The following is a 22,293-nucleotide window of genomic DNA, read 5'->3' as shown; positions in this document are numbered from 1 at the left end:
CTGATTAGTTGTTTCATTTTCTTCCCGAATCCAGAGCAAATGTGAACAAAAGTCAAAGGAGTAGAAGCTTTTGAACTTTTTGTAACAAGAAGGAAAAGTTGTTTTCATCCCTTAATACGAGGGGGAAATTAAGTCCAAAAGTTTGCACGCACACCCATGGCCATGCAGTTGATACTCGCTTGTTTGGTAGACCTTTTCGTTTCATGTTTTAATTGTGATTTTATTGTTGTTGTTTTTCTATTTATCATCATTGTTAAACGTTTTGTGGTACAGTATCTAAATAATTGCTCCTCCTGGTTGAAATCTGTTTAAAATGATAAATAACAGTTGCATCACGTTGGTTCCGGAAGAGAAATTTTGTTTACTTTCCTGACGCTTGTCATCGTTTCTATTCAACAGATCAACCTTAAGTGGTTTTACGGAACAAGGTATTGCTGAAAAAAATGTACTAAATAAAATGATCAGAAGCAAAAGAGACCTCTCAGTTCACACGAAAAAGAAGGACCTCCCCAAATGTCATGTGTCTTTTTTGCCTTAGCCCCTAACTAAACAACCCAGCACAGTACAAAGCGTCATCCCTTTTTGCGAAGCCAAACGCTCTTTTTAAGAACGACGGCGCGCTTCATATTTGCTAGCGAACAGCGGTCGAGCCCATACCCTCCCATGTAGGACTCTTCGCAGTGCTGAGATTTTCACGTACAAGGCTGAGGGCATTGTGCAGGGGTTGTGAGAAGATGTGGAGAAGGTGGTAGAGGATCAATCCTCTGGCTGAGTTGAGACACAGGCGCGAAGCTTCTGGGCGATTCTTGGGACACACACGTAGCGAAAACACGCTGAATGCAATGTGCATTTATTTAGGATAGTTGCTTCAATGGTTTAGAGAAGCCTTTGATGAAATCGTCTTTGAGAATCTGTGATTTACATTGCAATCTTTGATCGTGTTTTTCTTTTCTTTCCTTTCTTTTCTGTTCTTTTTTTTTCTTTCTTTTTTTCTTTTCTTTCTTTTTTATATTTAGTCAAGTTTTGACTAAATATTTTAACATCGAGGGGGAATCGAAACGAGGGTATGGTGTATGTGTGTGCGTGTGTGTGTGTGTGTGTGTGTGTGTGTAGAGCGATTCAGACTAAACTACTGGACCGATCTTTATGAAATTTGACATGAGAGTTCCTGGGTATGAAATCCCCGAACGTTTTTTTCATTTTTTTGATAAATGTCTTTGATGACGTCATATCCGGCTTTTCGTGAAAGTTGAGGCGGCACTGTCACGCCCTCATTTTTCAACCAAATTTTGGTCAAGTAATCTTCGACGAAGCCCGGACTTCGGTATTGCATTTCAGCTTGGTGGCTTAAAAATTAATTAATGACTTTGGTCATTAAAAATCTGAAAATTGTAAAAAAAAAATAAAAATTTATAAAACGATCCAAATTTACGTTTATCTTATTCTCCATCATTTGCTGATTCCAAAAACATATAAATATGTTATATTCGGATTAAAAACAAGCTCTGAAAATTAAATATATAAAAATTATTATCAAAATTATTTTTCGAAATCAATTTAAAAACACTTTCATCTTATTCCTTGTCGGTTCCTGATTCCAAAAATATATAGATATGATATGTTTGGATTAAAAACACGCTCAGAAAGTTAAAACGAAGAGAGGTACAGAAAAGCGTGCTATCCTTCTCAGCGCAACGAATATCCCGCTCTTCTTGTCAATTCCACGGGCACTGCCTTTGCCACGGGCGGTGGAGTGACGATGCTACGAGTATACGGTCTTGCTGCGTTGCGTTGCGTTCAGTTTCATTCTGTGAGTTCGACAGCTACTTGACTAAATATTGTATTTTCGCCTTACGCGACTTGTTTTTTCTTTCTTTCTTTCTTTCTTTCTTTCTTTCTTTCTTCGAAATAGAACCATCTTTGATAAAGCTTCTATTTTTCTGCTTTTTCTTCGTAAGCCTTAGGGTTAGGGTTAGGATTAGGATTAGGGGTTGTGTCCTTTTTAATGGCGAAGCCTATTTGCTCTGGTGCTGTTTTTCATGTTTCTCGGTTCCTTTCGTTTAATCAAAGAACAAACCTTTGGAAGTTATAAAGAGGGGTTATTATGAATCTTGACTGCTGCAACTCTAAAAGAATCGTTAATGGTTGTGTATACAGTGTGGCTATGAGGCAAGTGTACAGTCTGGTACTGTAACTGTGATTTCTCCTTGGTTCTTACTCCTCACACACACACACACACACACACACACACACACACACACACACACACACACACACACACACACGCACACACACACACACAAACTCACACACACACACACAAACACACACACATATTCACACACACACACACACGCATACATACACACACACACACACACATACACACACACACACTTTACAACCCCCTCCACCATCCACCCATCCACCCTCCCCACACTCCCCCTCCCTACCCCCGCCCCAACATCTCACAAATACGCACCCCGCACAGCCTCCACACCTTTTGTCCGTCACGAACCCCCAGCCTGCATGTGGTCCACACACCGGGTAGTCCACAAATTAGGAAGACGACGTGAGTAACTGTACACGCCGCAGCTTACCCGCCCGCTTTGATGCTGGGACTTGCCTGGCGCTGAGCTGCGGCCGCCGGCTTTACCTCCTGGGCGAGGAGATGATCGTGAAGATCGACAGCAAGCTCTGAGCACGAGCCTGGGCGGGACCTCCAACCTCTGAAGCGGAGTCCGTTCTAAGGACCTCCTGCTTAGCGTCGAGTTTCGCCAAGCTGGATTGTTAGAGAACAGGTGTGTCAGAATGTTCAAGTTCAGAATATGTTTTTCTTCTTTTGTAAACTGTCTTGTAGTTATCACGGATCCACCCAGGCGTTTACATTGCTTATGATTTATCTGTCTCTCTTGGCCGGTTTGTGCTTTATGGTCTGCAGGAGAAGTTGTTAAAGCAGGATGATCATTCGTCGCGTATGCCTGACACTTACACTGTAAACCCGTATAGAGAATACAGCGCAGTTGTGGCTCGAGATCTTTCTAAGACTGTTTGGTTTGACTTTCTTGCAGTCTACAACTGTCTATTGGTGTTAAATTGGCTTTCTAGATTCCTTCCAATGAACAACACATTGTTAAACAAGTTCGAGTAAGTTCTTAACCTCCTGGGCTAGAAGCTCGGCAGCGAGCTCTGAGCACGAGCATGGGCGGGACCTCCAACTTCTTATACGCAGATCGTTTTAAGACCTCCTGCTTACAGTGTCGGCTTTCTTGGAGCTTGTTAGTGCACATGCATGTGTTTCAACCTCACACGAATGCTCACAATTGAATGACAGATATGCTATAGTCTCAAAGTCGTCCCAAACGGTATCGTATCGACGGCTAAGCAGCTATACCATGCCACGATTAGTGAGGTCAAAGTCAATGCGGTTTAAATCTACTATGGCTACGTGATTAGACGTTTACCCCAATGGGCTGCCGAGCCTTTGACCACGACATGAATTAGCCAAGAGAGCATGCATCTAAACTTGATTCTCCTCACCCACCACCCACCTACAACTAACTGTAGGACTCCACCCTTAACATCACACCCCGCTGCGTACCCCTTCACTGCAACCTCCTCTCCCGTCCAAGGGTAGCAGCTATAGCTCCGCACTCTGTCAAGTCAGGCAAAAGACACCTCTACCCCTTCACGGAGAGTACGAGACGCGACTCAAAAGACTGGAACCCCTCACGCGTGCGTGACGCTGCCCTGGTGACAATGGACCTTCCCCGCTTGTCCCCGTGACACTGAGAATCCGGGAGGTATCTGTAGTCATTGAGCAGAAAAATTATTTATCACCCGATTTCCCCCCGCTCCGCTTTCAAGTTTGTGAAGGCGATAGGGGCGACGTGAAAACCAGATCTTTCTGAAGTTGGCTACCCTCTTTTTTTGCCTTGTAGTGATTTATCCCGTTTTGGCTCGATTGTCTTCTGTCAGCAGCAAGGTGTAAACTTTCTTCATAATATCAAATATCATAGGGTTATTTTCGTAATAGAGCAGTGGATATAATGTGTTTCGTAAACAAATCGTCATCGCTCACAGACGGATAAAAAATTGGGTTGTGTGGCCATAAATGTATATCATACACATCTCTGGTGTGGCTTAGCGATCTGCAGGCATCTTTAACTACTTCAGTGATTAACCTATTGTGATGTGAAGTAGAGCCGAAGGTTTCAAATCTAAAACACTGAAAAGCCTGCGTGTAGTAAAAGTCACCCTGTGTTTACTGAATAAATAAAGTATGTTTAAAACAAGAACAATGCGTGGCCCCTATCGCCTTACAAGCGAATGCACGAAGCATAAACGGCGTGCGTTTTCACGCCTGGCTGGCTGCGGGGAATATGTCCTCATTTCCCTCGGCGCTGCTCGATCATTTATTGCCTTCGATGACTGACTTGCCCTTCGCTGGCGCCGCCACCCAATTGTGTGTTGAGAGGTGCAGACGACTGTGTGGGTCAAAAGCCCGGAGAAGGGTTTCCACGCTTTTTAGCCCGCCACTGTGGTCGCCTTTGAGGGCCTCAAACGAGCCTTTTATTGGCCGGGCCTCAACATGTGAAGTTGGTAGAACTAATGAGAATTGACGTGTGATGATCCAGACCCTTTCACACGCCTGTCCGGCTTGGCACGTATGGTGTTAGAGAGGGGGGGTCATCAAAAAGGGGAGAAGGTTGGGGACACTAATACAGTGGGCCTGCGTCTGCTGGCGTAATGAAGTCTCGCTGACTGCCTCGGCGAGAACGAGATCAAAGAACGTGGTCCTGGTGTCACAGACCACAACAGAAGGTCAGAGACTTTCGGCGTGGGAGTGCCTGAAGTCTCCGTCATTCCTCATTGTTGAAATTCAAGATTTTGCCTTCTGGCAGAACATTAACAACTATTTTTTTAAAGCTAATTTCACGCTTTAAGTGAATTAAAATGACATTAACACAAAAAGGAGAGCATTTTTTGTTTTGAAGTTTTGAATTTCAACAGTCTGTATCATCTCTCTTTGCTGAAATTCAATACACGTGTAAGGCCTCCAGGCGCAAACCAGTTTCTTTCTCATTTTGGTTGTAAGTTCGCAGGCCTTATGTCAATTAAAGTGACAGTAACAAAAAAAAATGCAAGAACAATTTTCTTGTTAGGCGAGCTATCATTCAAACAAAGAGCTAAACAAAAAGTCAACCAGAACAAATCCGAGCTTACAAAAAAGGTGCGGTATTTTGAGCCATTATACACCTTCCAGCTGGGGCTCTAAGTAGTCAGATCGTGTTCAGACAAGCGTGAGCTAATTCAACTACATTCAGAGAGACACAAGGTGTGGGAAAATGAGCGACAAAGGCAGAAGAAATTCCTATTGAGCTGACGACAGATCAAAGCCAGAGTTTTGCCCTGTTTCATTTCAGGATTCGTCAGACAACGTGCCTGCATCGTAGCGTTATGCCGCAATGACATGTGGAAGAGGTCTGTTTGTGTCACATTAACTTTTCTTGGTGTCTATTGGTGTAATTAATTTAGGGATGAAATAATTAAATCAAGCGAACTTTTGTTCTGCTCATTGTTAAAAAATCAGAAGTCGATTGAGGAGTGGTTTGCGATTTTCGTATTGCCTTTCTGTCGCATTTTGCGATTTAAGTGAAGGAATCTTTGAGGATTGGAACTGACCACAATTATTATACAAGTGCTTGTTGGTATTGATTGCTAGTAGAGTATTCCATTGCACCCGAGGATTTCTCTTAATTTTCATTTTAACTTATTTATTTAAAGGCGGGAGAGGGGTTGGTGAGACCAAGGGGAGGGAAGTGCAATGAACGTGAATTGTCGTAGATAATAGATCTTTTTGGAATCTGTGTCATTGTTTTCGTTCTTTTTTTGTACACAACAAGTATAATAATACGCAGCATACTTTTCAGATAGAGATATAAAAGTGCGAACAGCTTGGATTGAGGCTGGCAGAGAGAAGAGAAGTCGGGGGGTCGGGGGAAGGAGGGGGTGGGGGTGTGAGTGGGCAACCCACACTGCAATCACGCAAACTCAGTTCAGTCACACCACCACAACGTCACGCAACAACCAAAACCAAACCAACCCAACATTATATACACAGAAACAATTTCAAACCCAACACACTATTTATAAGCTGTTAGTATGCAAAACGATTTGGCGTCGTCAAAGGGACCCGGCAGACCCGGCGGAAATGCTTCCAGAAACCCAAGTTGTGGCCGCTGCCATCTTGGGTGTCACAATGTACCCGGCTTTTGGCCTTTCAAGTCAGATCGGGTGGCGACGTCGTCGGCAGCTCACGGGTAGGTGGCGAGGCGTCAACGCTTTGCGCGGGGTGCAACACCCGTGTGGTTGTTTATTGGACAGTTTTCTTTGAGCCGCCCTCTGTGTGCTACTGTCAGCGCCTGAAAGCGTCTTTTGTACATAATGGACTTTACAGGGTTAGCGTTTATTTCGTGTGTTGAGATAGTGCATGTGTGAATAATGAGTTAGTGGTGTTTGTGTGTGCGTATGTGCATGACATTTGACAGGGTTATGTTTGCGATGATAAATGTGTGACTCTTCCGCGATGGGTGTATTATTTATGGATAATGGTGTCAATGCATGATCTGTGTTCTTGTCTGGGATTTTTTGTTGCCCCGAAGCATCTTTTCAGAATGTGATCCTTTTGCAGGGTTCAACTCAGCTACACAACAGTCTTGCCGTCTGTGTTAATGCCAATGAATAATTGCGGTTAAGTCGTTTCTAAAATGTTGCTTGAGACGACTTTTTAAACGCATGGTAAGCGAGCAAACACGAGCTAATTGGCGGACAAGACACTGGATTCTGATATCTTCATCTTTACTGAATTTAGGTTTACTTATAATACAAAGCCGTGGTTCCGTTATACCTACTTTTTACATTTAGTCAATTTTTGACTAAATGTTTTAACATAGAGGGGGAATCGAGACGAGGGTCATGGTGTGTGTGTGTGTGTGTGTGTGTGTGTGTGTGTGTGTGTGTGTGTGTGTGTGTGTGTGTGTGTGTGTGTGTGTGTGTGTGTGTGTGTGTCTGTGTCTGTCTGTCTGTCTGTGCGTGTGTGTGTGTAGAGCGATTCAGACCAAACTACTGGACCGATCTTTATGAAATTTTACATGAGAGTTCCTGGGAATGATATCCCCGGATGTTTTTTTCATTTTTTCGATAAATACTTTTGATGACGTCATATCCGGCTTTTTGTAAAAGTTGAGGCGGCACTGTCACACCCTCATTTTTCAATCAAATTGATTGACATTTTTGTAAAGCAATCTTCGACGAAGGCCGGACTTCGGTATTGCATTTCAGCTTGGTGGCTTAAAAATTAATTAATGACTTTAGTCATTACAAATCTGAAAATTGTAATTAAAATGTTTTTTATAAAACGATCCAAATTTACGTTCATCTTATTCTTCATCATTTTCTGATTCCAAAAACATATAGATATGATATGTTTGGATTAAAAACACGCTCAGAAAGTTAAAACGAAGAGAGGTACAGAAAAGCGTGCTATGCAGCACAGTGAAACCACTACCGCGCTGAACAGGCTCGTCAGTTTCACTCCGTTTTGCACAAGCGGCGGACTACGGTCATTGTGAAAAAATGCAGTGCGTTCAGTTTCATTCTGTGAGTTCCACAGCTTGACTAAATGTAGTAATTTCGCCTTACGCGACTTGTTAGTGCTGATTTTGACTAACAAAAACAAAAGAACACCCATACAGGTATATACCGCCCTGATATGGCCCTTCGTGGTCGGCTGGGCGTTAAGCAAACAAACAAACAAAAAGGTATATATATGGCTTTGACATTTACAGGAAATCGTAAATTTGCATATATACATTTTTATGTCTGAACAATTTAAACAACTCGTGAGATGAACTAAAAGGTCTTTCAAAGAAACTAAAGGTGATACAGGCGAAATTTCGATGGTCAGCTCTAGATACATGTAATACGACAGTATCAGCGGTCACTTTTGATTCGTCAGCACTGGGTAATTTATTCGGATAATAGTTTTTGAATCTTATGAGACATATTTCCAGAAAGCAGAACGGTAACGATCTTGTATAATGATACGGAATGTGTTGAGAACTAGAGTTGCTGTCACCTGGTGATTTTGTAACACAAAGGCTCAAGATTTGTGGCGTGTGTCTACAGTTACCTTAGCATGTGCACAAGTCATGCGATAGTGTTGGCGACGGCTGTTCCTAAAAGCAAGTTAATTGTTTGCGGTATCACATTAGTAGGTGAATCAGTGCACAACATCAAAGAAGAAAATAAAGTCTTTATGGTTACAGAAGCGTTGAGCGGCAAAAACATACACACGCACACATGCTCGCACGCACATATAACGCTCGCACGCAAACGTACGCACGCATGCACACGCATCCCCCCCCCACACACACAAACACACAATCATACAGTTCACAAAGTTAGCTATAGACTGATCAACAGATGAGGCAAAATAAGATAATATACAGTCGCATCTTCATTGCTTATACGAATACATGCTCTTAGCGCTTACGCGGACAGGCACGCGATAAAAGCCATAAACACGAAGGCTTACACGGCATACAACACAATCACGTCCCCGGTTGTTCACGTTACAGCTTATCTTACCCCAAATTAACAGAAAAACTCGAAAGACTAGCGGTCGATAAATAGTCGAAACTTTCTATTAAACAAAGTCCGAAACTCACAACCACACACACCCTTGTTCGCCCCTCCCCCCATCCCCCATCCCCCCCCCCCCATCCACTCACACACACTTTTTCTCCACCAACGCCCACCACCACCATCCGTTTTAAAATATGATGCAATAATATATGGAGAAAGTAAAGAAAAGAACAAATCAAAACTTGACTAAATGTAAAAAGAAGAAGAAGAACATATACAATTCACACGCTAGTGAAATCTAGCTACGTGAATAAGTCCCTCTCTGTAAAAAAAAAAAAAAATAAAGAAAGAAAAGAAAAAAAAAAGAATAAAAAGAAAAAAGAAAAAGTTCGAAGTAACGGGAGCGAGACCTAAAACGCGATCCCAAAGCATCTAATCCAAATCTCGTTACTCGCGGGGCGCGAGTCTCGGCCAGCCCAGAGCCTCTCTGCAACTGCCCACTTTGGAGTCGGGGAAACAAGATAATTGGCATTGAACCCAGGAAAATCGTTAGTAGGAAAAAAGAAACCGCCACAGACGGGGATCCTTTGAACTCTTCCATCTTTTTCTTTTTTCTATATTTTCTTCTTTTCCCTTTTTTGTGTGTGTGTGTGTGTGTGCCTCGCAGCAGAAGTGACTGAAACCGTAGAGAGAATGCGCTAGCTTCACGCTGCCAGACAGTATGGAAGAAAGAAAGATCTAGGATGGTTGTCGTGTTCGTGGTGGTGGTGGTGGTGGGGGGGGGGGGGTGTTTGAGATGGGGGATGAGGCGTAATGTCCGGATTTCGAGGCAAAAAAGATACATAACAGCATGGCTTTGGTTTGAAGTTCTTTGAGCAATTGCCAGAACTCTTACAGCGAAAAAAAGAAAGTACAGGTTTGATATAATCTATTTCGCTTATCTATGGTTCTGGTTTGATTAACAGATCTCTCCTACGAGTCAATGATGTGATTGGGAGAAGGTGTGTGTGTGTGGGAGGGGGGTAGGGGGGAGGTGGTTTGGAGCCTTGATGTTTCACTTGACAGCACACAAAGACACACAAAAGGATGCAACACTTGCACAGAAAAAAAGGCAGATTCAGGTATAGATTTGATAAATCGAACGCACTCAGTTTGACAGGGACACGTTCACTATGATATGACGAGTCGATGGCGTGATTGAGATCGTATTTGCCTAATGAAGGAGGGTTGCTGTCAAGTGGTCCTCAAACAGACATTTTATGTCGATTTGGACAGGAGGACAGGACAGGAAAAGAGAAAAGGGTGTGTATGTGGGAGGGGGAAGGGACATAGGGCGCTAAGTCCTTTTCAAGAACTTGTATACGTATTGGAGAAAGACAAATCTTGCTTTAACTCAGCCCACAAAAAAAGCGAAGATAAAAATAAAGAACGTCTGTTATTACAGGGAACGTTTTCTTCAACGGTGTATCGATCACATAATGTGAGATTCCTAACGAAGTGAAGATGTTGTGAAATTGTCTTTGAAGTAGCTGAGTGCTTGTCAATGGATGTGTGAACTTTCTGATTAGGAATGCTTGGCGAAAATGTGCTATAATAAAATAAAATGAAAATTTAAAAGGCAGAAAGACACAGAGAAAAAATGACGCGGTTTATTAATAGTATAAAGAATGTATACTGGCGTATGGTACGGTATGGTGTTCTTTTCGGTTCTGTTCTGTTCTATTCTGATCGGTTCGGTTCGGTTTGGTTTGGTTCGGTTAGCTTTTGTTGGGGTTCTATTCTATTCTATTCTATTCTATTCTATTCTATTCTATTCTATTCTATTCTATTCTATTGCGTGTGAGTAAGCTTTCTGTCTTTGTGACTGTTATTCCCTTCTTCACTCGTGTCCGGTACTGCACTGTGTACTATGTGACAGGCATCTGTCTTGTCTTCGGCAGCAGAACTCGTCTTCCCTCTTTGTAAAAAAAAAATCATGAGGGGGGGGGGGGGGGGGACGTGAATTATGCCACAGAGAGAACATCCGCAAAGAAAGAGAGTTCTGAACTTAAAAGGAAACAGACAGAGAAAAACACGCAGGGAAAATTGTCAGGGAGAAAATAAAATGGACAGAAGCAGCCAGAAAAAGGGGGGCAGAGGACACGCCCACTTGTGCCGGAGTCTTCTGTGCATCCCCCAATTCCCTCTCCCCCACTCCGTTCCAACCCTTTTCCCCCTCTTCGGCTTGAAGTCTACTCCCCCTGTTCTTGTTGATGCTGTTCTCTCGTTGATGCCTCTCTATGTCTCCGACTGTTTCGCTCTCCTCTTTCTTTCTCTCCAGCTCTGTCTGTCTGTCTGTCTGTCTGTCTGTGAGTATTGCGTCTCGCTCTTTCATTCTCACCCTCTCTCTCACCCTCTCTCTCTCTCTCTCTCTCTCTCTCTCTCTCTCTCTCTCTCTCTCTCTCTCTCTCTCTCTCTCTTCCCTATCTCTGTCTGTCTCTGTCTGTCTCTTTTTCTGTCTTTGTCTGTCTCTGTCTCTCTGTTCCTCTCTCTCTCTCTCTTTCCTCTCTCACTCTCTCTCTCTCTTTCTTCTCTCTCTCTCTCTCTCTCTCTCTCTCTCTCTCTCTCTCTCTCTCTCTCTCTCTCTCTCTCTCTCTCTCTCTCTCTCTCTCTCTCTCTCTCTCTAGTTGATCAGTGGTTGAGCAAGATTAACAAAGATAGATTATGTGCTGCTCTCTTCGTTGACTTTGCTAAAGCATTTGATGTGATTCATCATGACCTACTTCTTATGAAACTCGCACTGTACGGCCTTAGAAATAATACAATATCGTTAATCAAGTCTTTTCTTTCTGATCGAGTACAAGCTGTGTGCGCCAACGACTCTATATCTAGCATGCAGTCGGTAGGTTACGGCATTCCTCAGGGATCTGTACTCGGCCCTCTTCTCTTCACCATTTACATTAATGACCTTCCCCTACACATAAGCAGTAACTGTAAACTCTTCGCTGATGATACTACTATTCACACTTCCCACTCAAATGTGAAGGTATTGTCAAAACAACTTCAAGAAAGTGTTTACGAGCTTTTAGAGTGGACCGAATAAACCACATGGCTCTTAATCCAGACAAAACAAAAAGCATGCTTATACCAGACAAAAACGCCAAAAGTTAAAATCTAAACTTCCTTTCTTTCTTCCTTTTTTTGGTGTTTAACGTCGTTTTCAACCATCTAAATTTCCACCTTTAACGATTGATAATCACATTGTTGAAGAAGTTAATAAACACAAAGTTCTAGGTGTTATTCTTGATAACGATTTATCGTGGACTGATCACCTTACAGGAGTATGTAAAGTACTTTCCAAGAGGCTTTACTTGTTGTCCAGAATAAAACACTTCTTGAACAGGCATGGCAGGCAACTTTTCTTTAACGCTCACATTCAATCAATCATTGATTATGCATCAACACTATGGGATTGTGCGAGTGCAAAAACTCTGAAACCTTTATTTAGTTTACATAAAAGAGCAATCAAAGTTATTCTATTACAAGTCTCGGTTTCCAACGAAGACTATAAACTTTTAAACATCATTCCTCCTAAATCAAGACTCATGTACAATAAAGGTGTTTTGATGCATAAACTCATAATTGGAAGAGCGCCTGCACCTCTTTCTTCTCAATTCACTTCCCACAATTTAAGAGACCCAACAAAAATGTATGCTCCTCGGCCTCGTATAGATCTTTTTAAGTCCAGCCTACTCTTTTCGGGGACTAATCTTTGGAATTCGCTTCCAAGCGGTCTCAGACATTCCGTCAATGCCAAGACTTTTAAAGACAGATATTTCTCATTCCTTATACATGGCTTATTTCGTTCTCACTTAGCCTGAACATGTTTATTTATATTGTTGATGCCTTATTTTTACCTTTTACATGCACGTTTCAGTAGATACATGTACCTAATTAATTTCATAACATGACTTATGTAACGATGCTACATTATTATTATTTTCAACGTAGTTGTTCCATTGATTCCTCAGTTCACGGACATTTTCTTCCCTCGAAGTTGCACACGTTTTTGCTTGATTGATACAGTTTTCATTATGCCTTTGACAATAATATGTCACGTTCGCTTGTATGTTAATATATATATATATATATAAAAAAAAATTTAGTCTATTAATCGTTTGCTTGTTCATCGTTTATTTTTATTACTTCTTTAATTGATATTCCAACATTTTTAAAACGTATTATCATTAGATTAAACCCTCCCATGGGCGAGGGCTGGATGTAAAAAAGCACCTGTTTGCTTATGCCACTACCCTCGTAAATAAAGAATTTGTCATTGTCATTGTCATTGTCATTGTCTCTCTCTCTCTCTCTTCCCTATCTCTGTCGCTCTCTGTCTCTGTCTCTCTTCCTCTCTCTCTCTCTCTCTCTCTCTCTCTCTCTCTCTCTCTCTCTCTCTCTCTCTCTCTCTCTCTCTCTCTCTCTCTCTCTCTCGTGCTCTGACGCTCCTCAGTCCCTAATGTCGTGTAATGGTAGGCTTGGGGACGACATGTGACCAAGACATAGTGCACTGTGGCGAGCTGTTCTCAAGAGTCCGCCTCTCTTATCGCATCAGTTCTCCTTCCACTTCGTCCAAGTTTGTTGTTGATGTTGTCGATGATGTTCACTTGTAAAGGGCACTGGGTGAGAGCGTAGTCAGACTTTCTCGAGAAAGTTGAAAAGGGGAGCTGCTTTGTAAAGTATACAGAAGATCTGACTATTGTTGTATTCTATTTTATATTATCTTATTTTATTGTATTCTATTTTATTTTATTTTGTTTGATTGTTTGTTTTTGTATTGTTTCATTTTTTTTATTTGGATTTATACTCTATTTTATCTTATTTGATTTTATTTTATTTGTGAATTTGATATTTTTTCCATATCATTAATTTGGATGGTAGATGAGTAGAGGTGGGGTTGGAAGGCGAGTGTTGTCCAATTCGATGTTTTTCATTGTCTTTAGCCAAATAAGGGGACTATTTCAAAAAGTTACGGAGCTCTAAATGTGAGTGGAACGAGGCTATGAGAGGCGAGATTTGTCGAGTGTTGCTGTCTGTTTCTGTGTATTTAATTGTCCTTCGCTGAATAGGAGGACTTCTTCGTAAGGGTCGTGGTTTTGTCCACTGTTGTCCTTGTCGGTGTCTCTGATATGTGTACCTGTTAGTGCATCGCTGTTTGCGACTATTGTTGAAATGGGTACTCCTGGCGTGATTGTAAAGACTTAGAGACCTGTTTGGACAATCAATTGTTGAACGGACTGGTCTGTGGAATTGTTATAACGGCGCTTTCTGGGTTTTCAATAGTCGTTCTCTTGTCGGCTTTGGTCTTACTCATCTTTGACACTGTCTAGTCCTGTGAAAATGCAACTTGATTTCGCTTTCACGTCGACTGGTTACAGAGTCGCTACACCCTTGAGTCGAAAATTCACAACTAATTGACTCGCTGTCCGCGAACCGGTATCTTCTTCGGCAAAACTTCTCACTTCAAAAGCACAGTCCTTTATTCTCATCAGAATTGGGCAGGCGTTTACGTGAGAACAGACAATCCCTCCATGCACTTGAAAATAATATACCCAAAATCCACAGCCTGACAGCAGAGAGCATTTTTTTCATGAAGTAATTTCTAAATGCCATCGACGGCTTGTGCACTGGGATTTTTAAAATTGTTTTATTTTATTGTTTTTTTTTTAAAATTATTATTTAATCAGATTGTGCGTTAACTAGCGTGTGAGTGTGCCTGCGTCGGGCTTTGATCAAAACAGAAACATCTTTCAAAGATTTTTGAAGATCTTCAATCTGCTTTTGTGCCTCTGCGGAAATTCATCGGAAATCCTTTGTTTGTGTGTTTTCTTTGCTTATTATTTGTTTATTTATTTGCTTGCTTGCTTCTTTTTTGTTGTTGATTTTTTTATTAGTTCACTTTATGTTAGTTAAAATGGAGAAAAATAAGAAGAAAGCAAACCCGCCCTCAGGACATAATTAACCAGCAAACAATGGATGTTCCTATTTCTTTGTCGGCTTCTCTGTACAATTTTCCTCAAATCCTCTGAGGTAGTAAACGGGATTCGATTTTGACCAAACCGCCAGTTCAAAAAGACTTCGCCGGCGTCAGGTTTTGGTTTAACGGTAACACTGATCATTTAAAGTCGCCCAAGTGGTTAAACAGGCTGAGTTCGATTTGACAAACCGCTGAAAACCGCTGAAGACCTCTTGAGAGCGCCGAGGGCTGGGCTAAGAGGCTGTGCTGAGAGGCGCCTCCGTGCAAGCGACAGAGAGAGAGAGAGAGATAGAGAGAGAGATAGAGATGGTAACGGGGTGACGGTGTGAGTGTTCTCTCCTCACACAAGTGTCATCCTGCACAGCTTATTGACGCAGGTCTTTGCTTGTGTCAGCTTGCGGGGTGTTGGGGTGGGCCACAGCATTTCACAGATAGAAATCTCTTCGGATATCTAGGACTCAAGTCGTCGGCGAAGAGAGGGCGGGGGAACACCATGTTTTTCTTTTGTTGTGAAACCCTTGCGGACATGGAAAATATAATAGATTATTGCTGTTTAGATTATTATTTGCAAAAGCTATTAGTTTTTAATTAGTAACGGAGATTAGTTTGACATGGTTATACATGGTTAGAAAGTTACATCTGTGGTTCAGAACGCACAACGCCTACAAATACTAACAAACATAAAATAAAATAAGTAAAGAGTAAAGGAAATAACATAAGTATGTATTGTTCTTAAAAGGGAATGTCTTAGCTTTAAAATAAAATTCACAGCACGTGCACCTTTAGTTATGACATTGCGTCGTGGGTCCCTCCTTGGTTATTGTTTTTCTTCTTTTTCTTCTATCCTTTTGATTAACACTTATTTATTTTAACCCTCAAAGAACAACTATTTTTATGTATTGTTTACTTCTGTAGTAATAACATTTGTTTTTCTTAGTTCACCTTCCATCTTTGTACTGTGAAGCGTAGTTGGATGTTGTTGGGTTTTTAAAGATATTACTCTGTTCCGGCCATTATGTCTGATTTGATACTATTTATCGAACAACATTTACATGAGTTGTACTTAAAAAAAACTGATTTGAACCGGGATTGGGGTTCAGGATATTAAACTTCATACTCATGAATGTGTCTGTGTATGAATTGTTTCAGGACACACAAGGTTTCCGCGACACACCGCTGGCCATGCTAGCCGCCCAGTGCAGTAAGATCACCAACAAGTCGCCCCCACCCCTCGCCGAGGCCACCGTCGGCAAAGGTTTTCTCCCTTGGAAGAAGCCAGGCCTTGCCCCTTCCACCACGCACGTTTCCGGTTTCCACCTGACATCACCACGCATGTCATCGTCTCTGACGACACCACTCACCATGCAGTCCAACGGTTTGACGTACAGCCGCTCCCCAAGTGGGACTCCGACTGGCAACCACAGTAGCTACGGCAGTAACGAGCACTTCTTGTATCCTACTACTACATCCTCTTCACAGAGCGACAATTTATCGCAGGTATGAACATATTGTAATTTTCTTTGGCTGTCTCTATTCAAGAGTTCGCTAGAATCAAGTTCTGTTGATTTTATCGGACAGAAATGTCACAATGAATTATAACCCCCCAAAAATCCAGTGCTCTATATGCACTTTTTGAAACACATTCGACTTGAACTCTTTGTTGATACAAAGTCTTAGTGACGAATTGACCCTTTACTGTAAAGAAATACACTATTCTTAATTTCACTCGGTCCGTACTTCAGTCATACCAATCGTCATAATTTGTGTAAGTTGCAAAGTTCACAAGCCAATGACTACAATGTGTACAGTGGCACTGGTGTTTGTACTGTCTTTTTATTACACTGTATTATTATGTCCAATGCAAGCTTTCAGTACAATTATTAACCCGCGGACACTGGTCATTTGCAGGCGACCTATCTGCCCAAGATGGACAGCTCCGGCCTTGGCCACAACACGGCGCCCAGCTTCAGCGGCATGTACACCAGGGTGCCCTCCGTCACTGGTCACTATGAGTCCTGGCCCTTCCCAGGCATGTCCGCCGCCCACCCCCCGAGTCACCAGAGCCTCAAGACGTCGGCCGAGATGAACGTGGCCGCCATGAACGGGGCGTCCTCGTGGTGCTGGGACATGCACACAGCCGCGGCAGCTCACAACGTGCACAGTGCCGGGGCCGGGAACTGGTTGGATTCGTCGTCCTTGCACCCCCAGCTGAACGTGTCGTACGCCGACTACGCCAGCCCCCTCGGCCACCCCCTCACCTCCTCCCCCAGCGCCGCCTTGTTGTCTCAGGGCCAGCACCTGTTGCAGGACACCTACAAGGGCATGCTCCCGTCCCACCAGTCTGACCCCTTGGCCGCTGCCTCCTCTGTCAGTCACTTCCTCCCCCGCCCCTCCCTCACCTCCCCCCGCTCCTCCCGCCGCTACACGGGGCGCGCCACGTGCGACTGCCCCAACTGCCAGGAGGCGGACCGTCTGGGGCCTGCCGGAGAACACCTCAGGAAGCGCAACATCCACAGCTGCCACATCCCAGGCTGCGGCAAGGTCTACAACAAGACCTCTCACCTCAAGGCCCACCTCCGCTGGCACACCGGGGAGAGGCCTTTCGTCTGTAACTGGCTCTTCTGCGGCAAGCGCTTCACGCGCTCCGACGAGCTGCAGCGTCACCTGAGGACTCACACGGGGGAGAAGCGGTTTGCCTGCCCCACCTGCAACAAGCGCTTCATGCGCTCCGACCACCTGGCCAAGCACAACAAGACCCACTCGGCCTGTGGCGGCAAGAAGGAAGGGTCGTCTGGTAGCGACACGGAGAACAGTCAGGACAACACCTCCCTCAACTCACCGCCTTCCTCCAGGCACGGTCTGGGTGCCGGAGGACTGCCAGGAGCGGGTTCACCACCCCTGGTCAAAGAGGAGCCCAGGCTTCGGTGATGATGTTGCTGTTTTCACGTGCATACTTTCGGACTGAACTGTACTTTCTCTCCCTCTCTCTGCGATGGCCAAGTGTTCTGAACCCAGTGTGCGGACACCAAACTGGAAAAAAGTCTTTGACTCCGTGAATATGGTGATGGCCAAACTCTTAGTGGTGAAGAAGTCTTTGACTGCTAACATTTGCTGCAATCTCATTTTTTGGGGTGAAGATGTATCTAGCTGACATGTCTGATGTACGTCAACCTCTGGAGATGGAGCTGATAGATATCTGCAGGGTTAACTTAACCGTACTGTACCAGCTCAAACACTGAGAATATAAAAAGTCGTTTCTGACCTGTGTATTCGACATCTTCAAATACAGTTGACTGCATCCTTTTGAGATACAAGGCCAAGCTCCTTCAGCTAACGTTTCTACGTTGGACAGGTACCCACAATGTTTTGTCAAGTGTAACAGCCCAACCTGTTAGTGTTGAGAGGGAGTCGTGGAAAAGGAGACGCCAACGATGATTGGGTCTCAGACTAAGTTGACAGGAAAAGTCAACTTAAAGTCCTTCACACTTAAAACACTGACGAAAGTATTCAGGAATGCGAGTGAGTGCTACGACAATTGACAATTCACGTTTTTCTATATTTGGGTTCGACTTGTCTGGTCTCATGCGAGCCAAGACTAGAGAAATGTCCGAGTTCTACGACATAGATACTGGCATTCCATGCGTATACAGAACTGTTTCGTTCTGAGGCGTGGAATGTGACTTTCTTTAGAGTATGCATGCGAAGACGTGGAAAGCACACTGTGACCGAAGCTGTCCAAACGAATGTGTTCCGAAGGAGAGAGAAAACTGACTATGAACTTGTAATTTGGCCACACTGTGCATGAGAGAGAAATGCTGACAATTACGTCGGATTTAGAAGAATGTGTTCAGTCAGTAAAGAAACAAGTGCCTGCCGTGCAGTCACAAGACAAACATTACAGACACATGAAGTCCCTCTGGAATTGAACTGGCAGAGTGTACTAGACAACAATGCCATGTCACAATTGTTATCTGGGTACTTTATTTTTCTTGATATTTAAGGTAAGTATGTTCTTGTTCTTTGTAAATGTTTGTTGATACAAGAGTGATCTCGTGAGGGTTTTTGTTTTGTTTCCTTATATTTTTACACAAGAAAAGCACAGTGTGGAGGTTCACAATTAATCTTTAAAAACATTTTTTTAAACTATCACTTTTTTTGTGGCTAAAGCCTACTACGCAGTTTAAAATCTGAAATGGAGTTGTAGTTTTGTGTCAAAATGTGCATTCGCTATTGTTTAAAGAAAAAGGTCAAAATATTCATAACGGATTAAATCATGAAAAATAAACTGTCGCTTTGGGGAACAAATTCACAGGGCGCTTGTTATCGATGTACATAGCTGATTTGTCTCTCTCAAATGTGTGTACGAGGTTGTAAAAAACTAGCCATGACAATCCATCATTTGCATAATGAAACCAACAACAGTGTCTTTCACGAGCGAGCAGAGACACTAAAAAAAACTCACAATTGTATTTACAAGCTTTAATAGATATGTTCCGTTCTTTTATTCTGACCTTTGAATCCTTGATTCCATGCTGAATAAAAGTGTTTTGTTAGTTATTGGTTTATCTTTCTTTATGAAGAACGAATGATAATGACGTTGCCATGACAACAATGAGCTGTTACTAAACCCGTGACATTTTATCGAAAAGAAGTGTAGTTTTTTGTTGGTTTTTTTCGTGCGTCTTTTTAAATAAAAAACCCATTGATTTTGTGTGTGTCTTTTGTCTTATAATTTTACTTGTGGGTTTGTTTGTCTGTTTTTGAGTGGTTTTTTTTCGTGTTTTTTGTTTGTTTGCGTTTTCTATCTTGTTTGGTGAGAGGTGGAAAATGGATTCGGGACATACAAGATTTTCCCCTTTTGTGTGTGTGCGTGGATCACATTGAACCATTCGTTTTTGTTTTTGTTTTTTGTTTTTTTGGTTTCCACTTCACATACTGATGATGCAGAGAATAATACACTGACACACGAGTTAATCAGTCTTTATGGTCTGTAAACTGTTTCAAGTATTTGAAAGCATTTATGTTATAAACAAAAGAACTTGTTATGAAACAATTTAAAATGTGTTGAATGAGCTATGCTCATTTTTCATTTTTTTCCTGACCCCTGTTTTTCTTTCTTTTTTTTCCTTCGTTTTTTTGTTTTTTTTGTGCAGAGAAAAAAAACAATAGAAATTTGAGGCTGGGGTGCGCTTTTTATTTGTGTTCTATAAACTAATAATTCACTGTGTTCTCTTCGTGTTAATTCCTAGCAATAATTTGTAATGTGTTGATGTTCTGTTGATATGTTAATGATTTCAAATTTATTCATATGTTCATGATTCTAACATTGGAATGTTGTTGTTGTTTTTTTTTGGTTTTTTTTATTGAATATGTTCATATGACCCACAATTTAAGCAAATTTTTTTATAGAGACCAAAATTGATTGCTTAGGCATAATTTGTTTTGTTTTCGTTAATTTCATTCCATATCTGGTGTGAGTGCTATTATCAACATGCTTTTTTTTTTTTAGATACAGGTTAGTTTTGAAGAAATTGTGTTTGACATAAAGTTAAACAATTAACTAATTCATCGTCTTTCAATACTTCAATTACAAGAGAACGTGAATACTGCATAATTTCAAAGTGCAAAGGAATAATTCATGGACATTTTGGTCCTTTGATCTAATACTGAACCAATTGAAAAATATAATATCGCGGTAAGCCGGAATCTAAAAACAAATATGGTTAAGTAAATTATAAGACAAGTCGCGTAAGGCGAAATTACTACATTTAGTCAAGCTGTGGAACTCACAGAATGAAACTGAACGCACTGCAGTTTTTCACAATGACCGTAGTCCGCCGCTATTGCAAAAGGCAGTGAAAGTGACGAGCCTGTTCAGCGCGGTAGCGGTTGCGCTGTGCTGCATAGCACGCTTTACTGTACCTCTCTTCGTTTTAACTTTCTGAGCGTGTGTTTAATCCAAACATATCATATCTATATGTTTTTGGAATTAGGAACCGACAAGGAATAAGATAAAATTGTTTTTAAAACAATTTCGGACATTTATTTTAATCATAATTTTTATATTTTTAATTTTCAGAGCTTGTTTTTAATTCGAATATAACATATCTATATGTTTTTGGAATCAGAACATGATGAAGAATAAAATAAAAGTAATTTTGGATCGTTTTATAAAAAAAATAATTTTAATTACAATTTTCAGATTTTTAATGACCAAAGTCATTAATTAATTTTTAAGCCTCCATGCTGAAATGCAATACCGAAGTCCGGCCTTCGTCGAAGATTGCTTGGCCAAAATGTCAATCAATTTGATTGAAAAATGAAGGTGTGACAGTGCCGCCTCAACTTTTACAAAAAGCCGGATATGACGTCATAAAAGACATTTATCGAAAAAATGAAAAAATATCTGGGGATATCATACCCAGGAACTCGCATGTAAAATTTCATAAAGATCGGTCCAGTAGTTTAGTCTGAATCGCTCTACACACACACACGCACAGACACGCACAGACACACACACACACATACACCACGACCCTCGTCTCGATTCCCCCTCTATGTTAAAACATTCAGTCAAAACTTGACTAAAATAAAAAAGGAGAATTTGGCAACGTTGATTGTAGCCTACTGTATCAAACATATCTCGCCACTTCAAAACTGCCGCCGACTTATAGGCCTATAAATTATCATAATTGACTTGTTTCCTTTTTTGTGTGTGTGTTTTTTTTGTTTTTTTTTAAATGATTATGACCTGCCTTTCTGAGCCTGGTGGAGTGTTGAAGAATGCAATGAGAGTGTGTTACAAACATGTTTTGTTTTCAGTGGTTCTTTTTTTTTCTCCTCGGTTATCTTGTTTCTGAAAAGTTGTATTCATTTTTCTAAAATTACAATGTTATTTTTTTCACGTTTTGCAAAACTTGTCCACCCAAAGCACTTTTATTCAAAATAAACCCAAAGAGGTGTAAGAAATGGCTCTTCAGTCGCGAAAAGAACCCAATAAAGAAAGGGTTAGTTTCAATTTTGATATCACAAAAACGTTTTTAGAATTTACATAAACAAGTTAATAAGAAAAGGTCGAAATTTATATGTAGCGAAGACAACGTTTCTTGTGAATGAATGTTTTTTTATGACTATGGTGGAATCAGAAGCAACACTTAGTTTATCTTGAAGATACCATGTAAAAAAAAAATTGTCATGATATTTCAAAACCCCAATGTTTTTATCACCCCTTGATCATAATACTTCATATCACTGCGACATACGTTTCCACCTGCATGTGAGTTGGTCTTACAATGATGCGCGATTGGTTTTGTTTCTTGAACGTTGAGGTTGTGTACATTGTTTGCTGTTACCTCGTATATTGGCGTAATCGTGTTGTACATTGAACATTGAATTGTGTGAATAGAGTTTTTCAAAATGCAGTGTGGGGGATTTATTTTGAGATAAATAAAAGTTAATTTTACCCAGTCACGCTTGGTTTTGCTGGTGTGTGTGTGTGTGTGTGTGTGTGTGTGTGTGTGTGTGTGTGTGTGTGTGTGTGTGTGTGTGTGTGTGTGTGTGTGTGCGTGCGCGTGTGCGTGCGCGTGTGTGTGTGGACGGGGAATTATTTTGCTTGACAAGCAATCGAG

At 41.7% G+C, this 22,293-nt stretch overlaps 1 protein-coding gene and 1 long non-coding RNA gene across 2 annotated transcripts in view; both read left to right on the top strand.

Annotated features, from left to right (window-relative positions):
• Positions 1-22,131, top strand: part of LOC138959448 (transcription factor Sp9-like) — a 45,664-nt gene extending 23,533 nt beyond the window's left edge. The window contains exons 2-3 of the mRNA XM_070330948.1: positions 15,815-16,162; positions 16,574-22,131. Coding sequence (XP_070187049.1) covers positions 15,815-16,162; positions 16,574-17,593 — 1,368 coding nt within the window. The 3' untranslated portion in view covers positions 17,594-22,131. The remainder of the gene's footprint in view (positions 1-15,814; positions 16,163-16,573) is intronic.
• Positions 1-22,293, top strand: part of LOC138959462 (uncharacterized) — a 381,943-nt gene that overhangs the window by 243,823 nt on the left and 115,827 nt on the right. The gene's annotated exons all lie outside the window — the stretch shown is intronic.

This window comes from Littorina saxatilis, linkage group LG2 (genome assembly GCF_037325665.1).
Source record: "Littorina saxatilis isolate snail1 linkage group LG2, US_GU_Lsax_2.0, whole genome shotgun sequence".
Lineage (NCBI taxonomy): Eukaryota > Metazoa > Mollusca > Gastropoda > Littorinimorpha > Littorinidae > Littorina > Littorina saxatilis.
The sequence above is the reverse complement of the archived record's forward strand: the minus strand, read 5'-3'. Positions and strand labels throughout refer to the sequence as shown.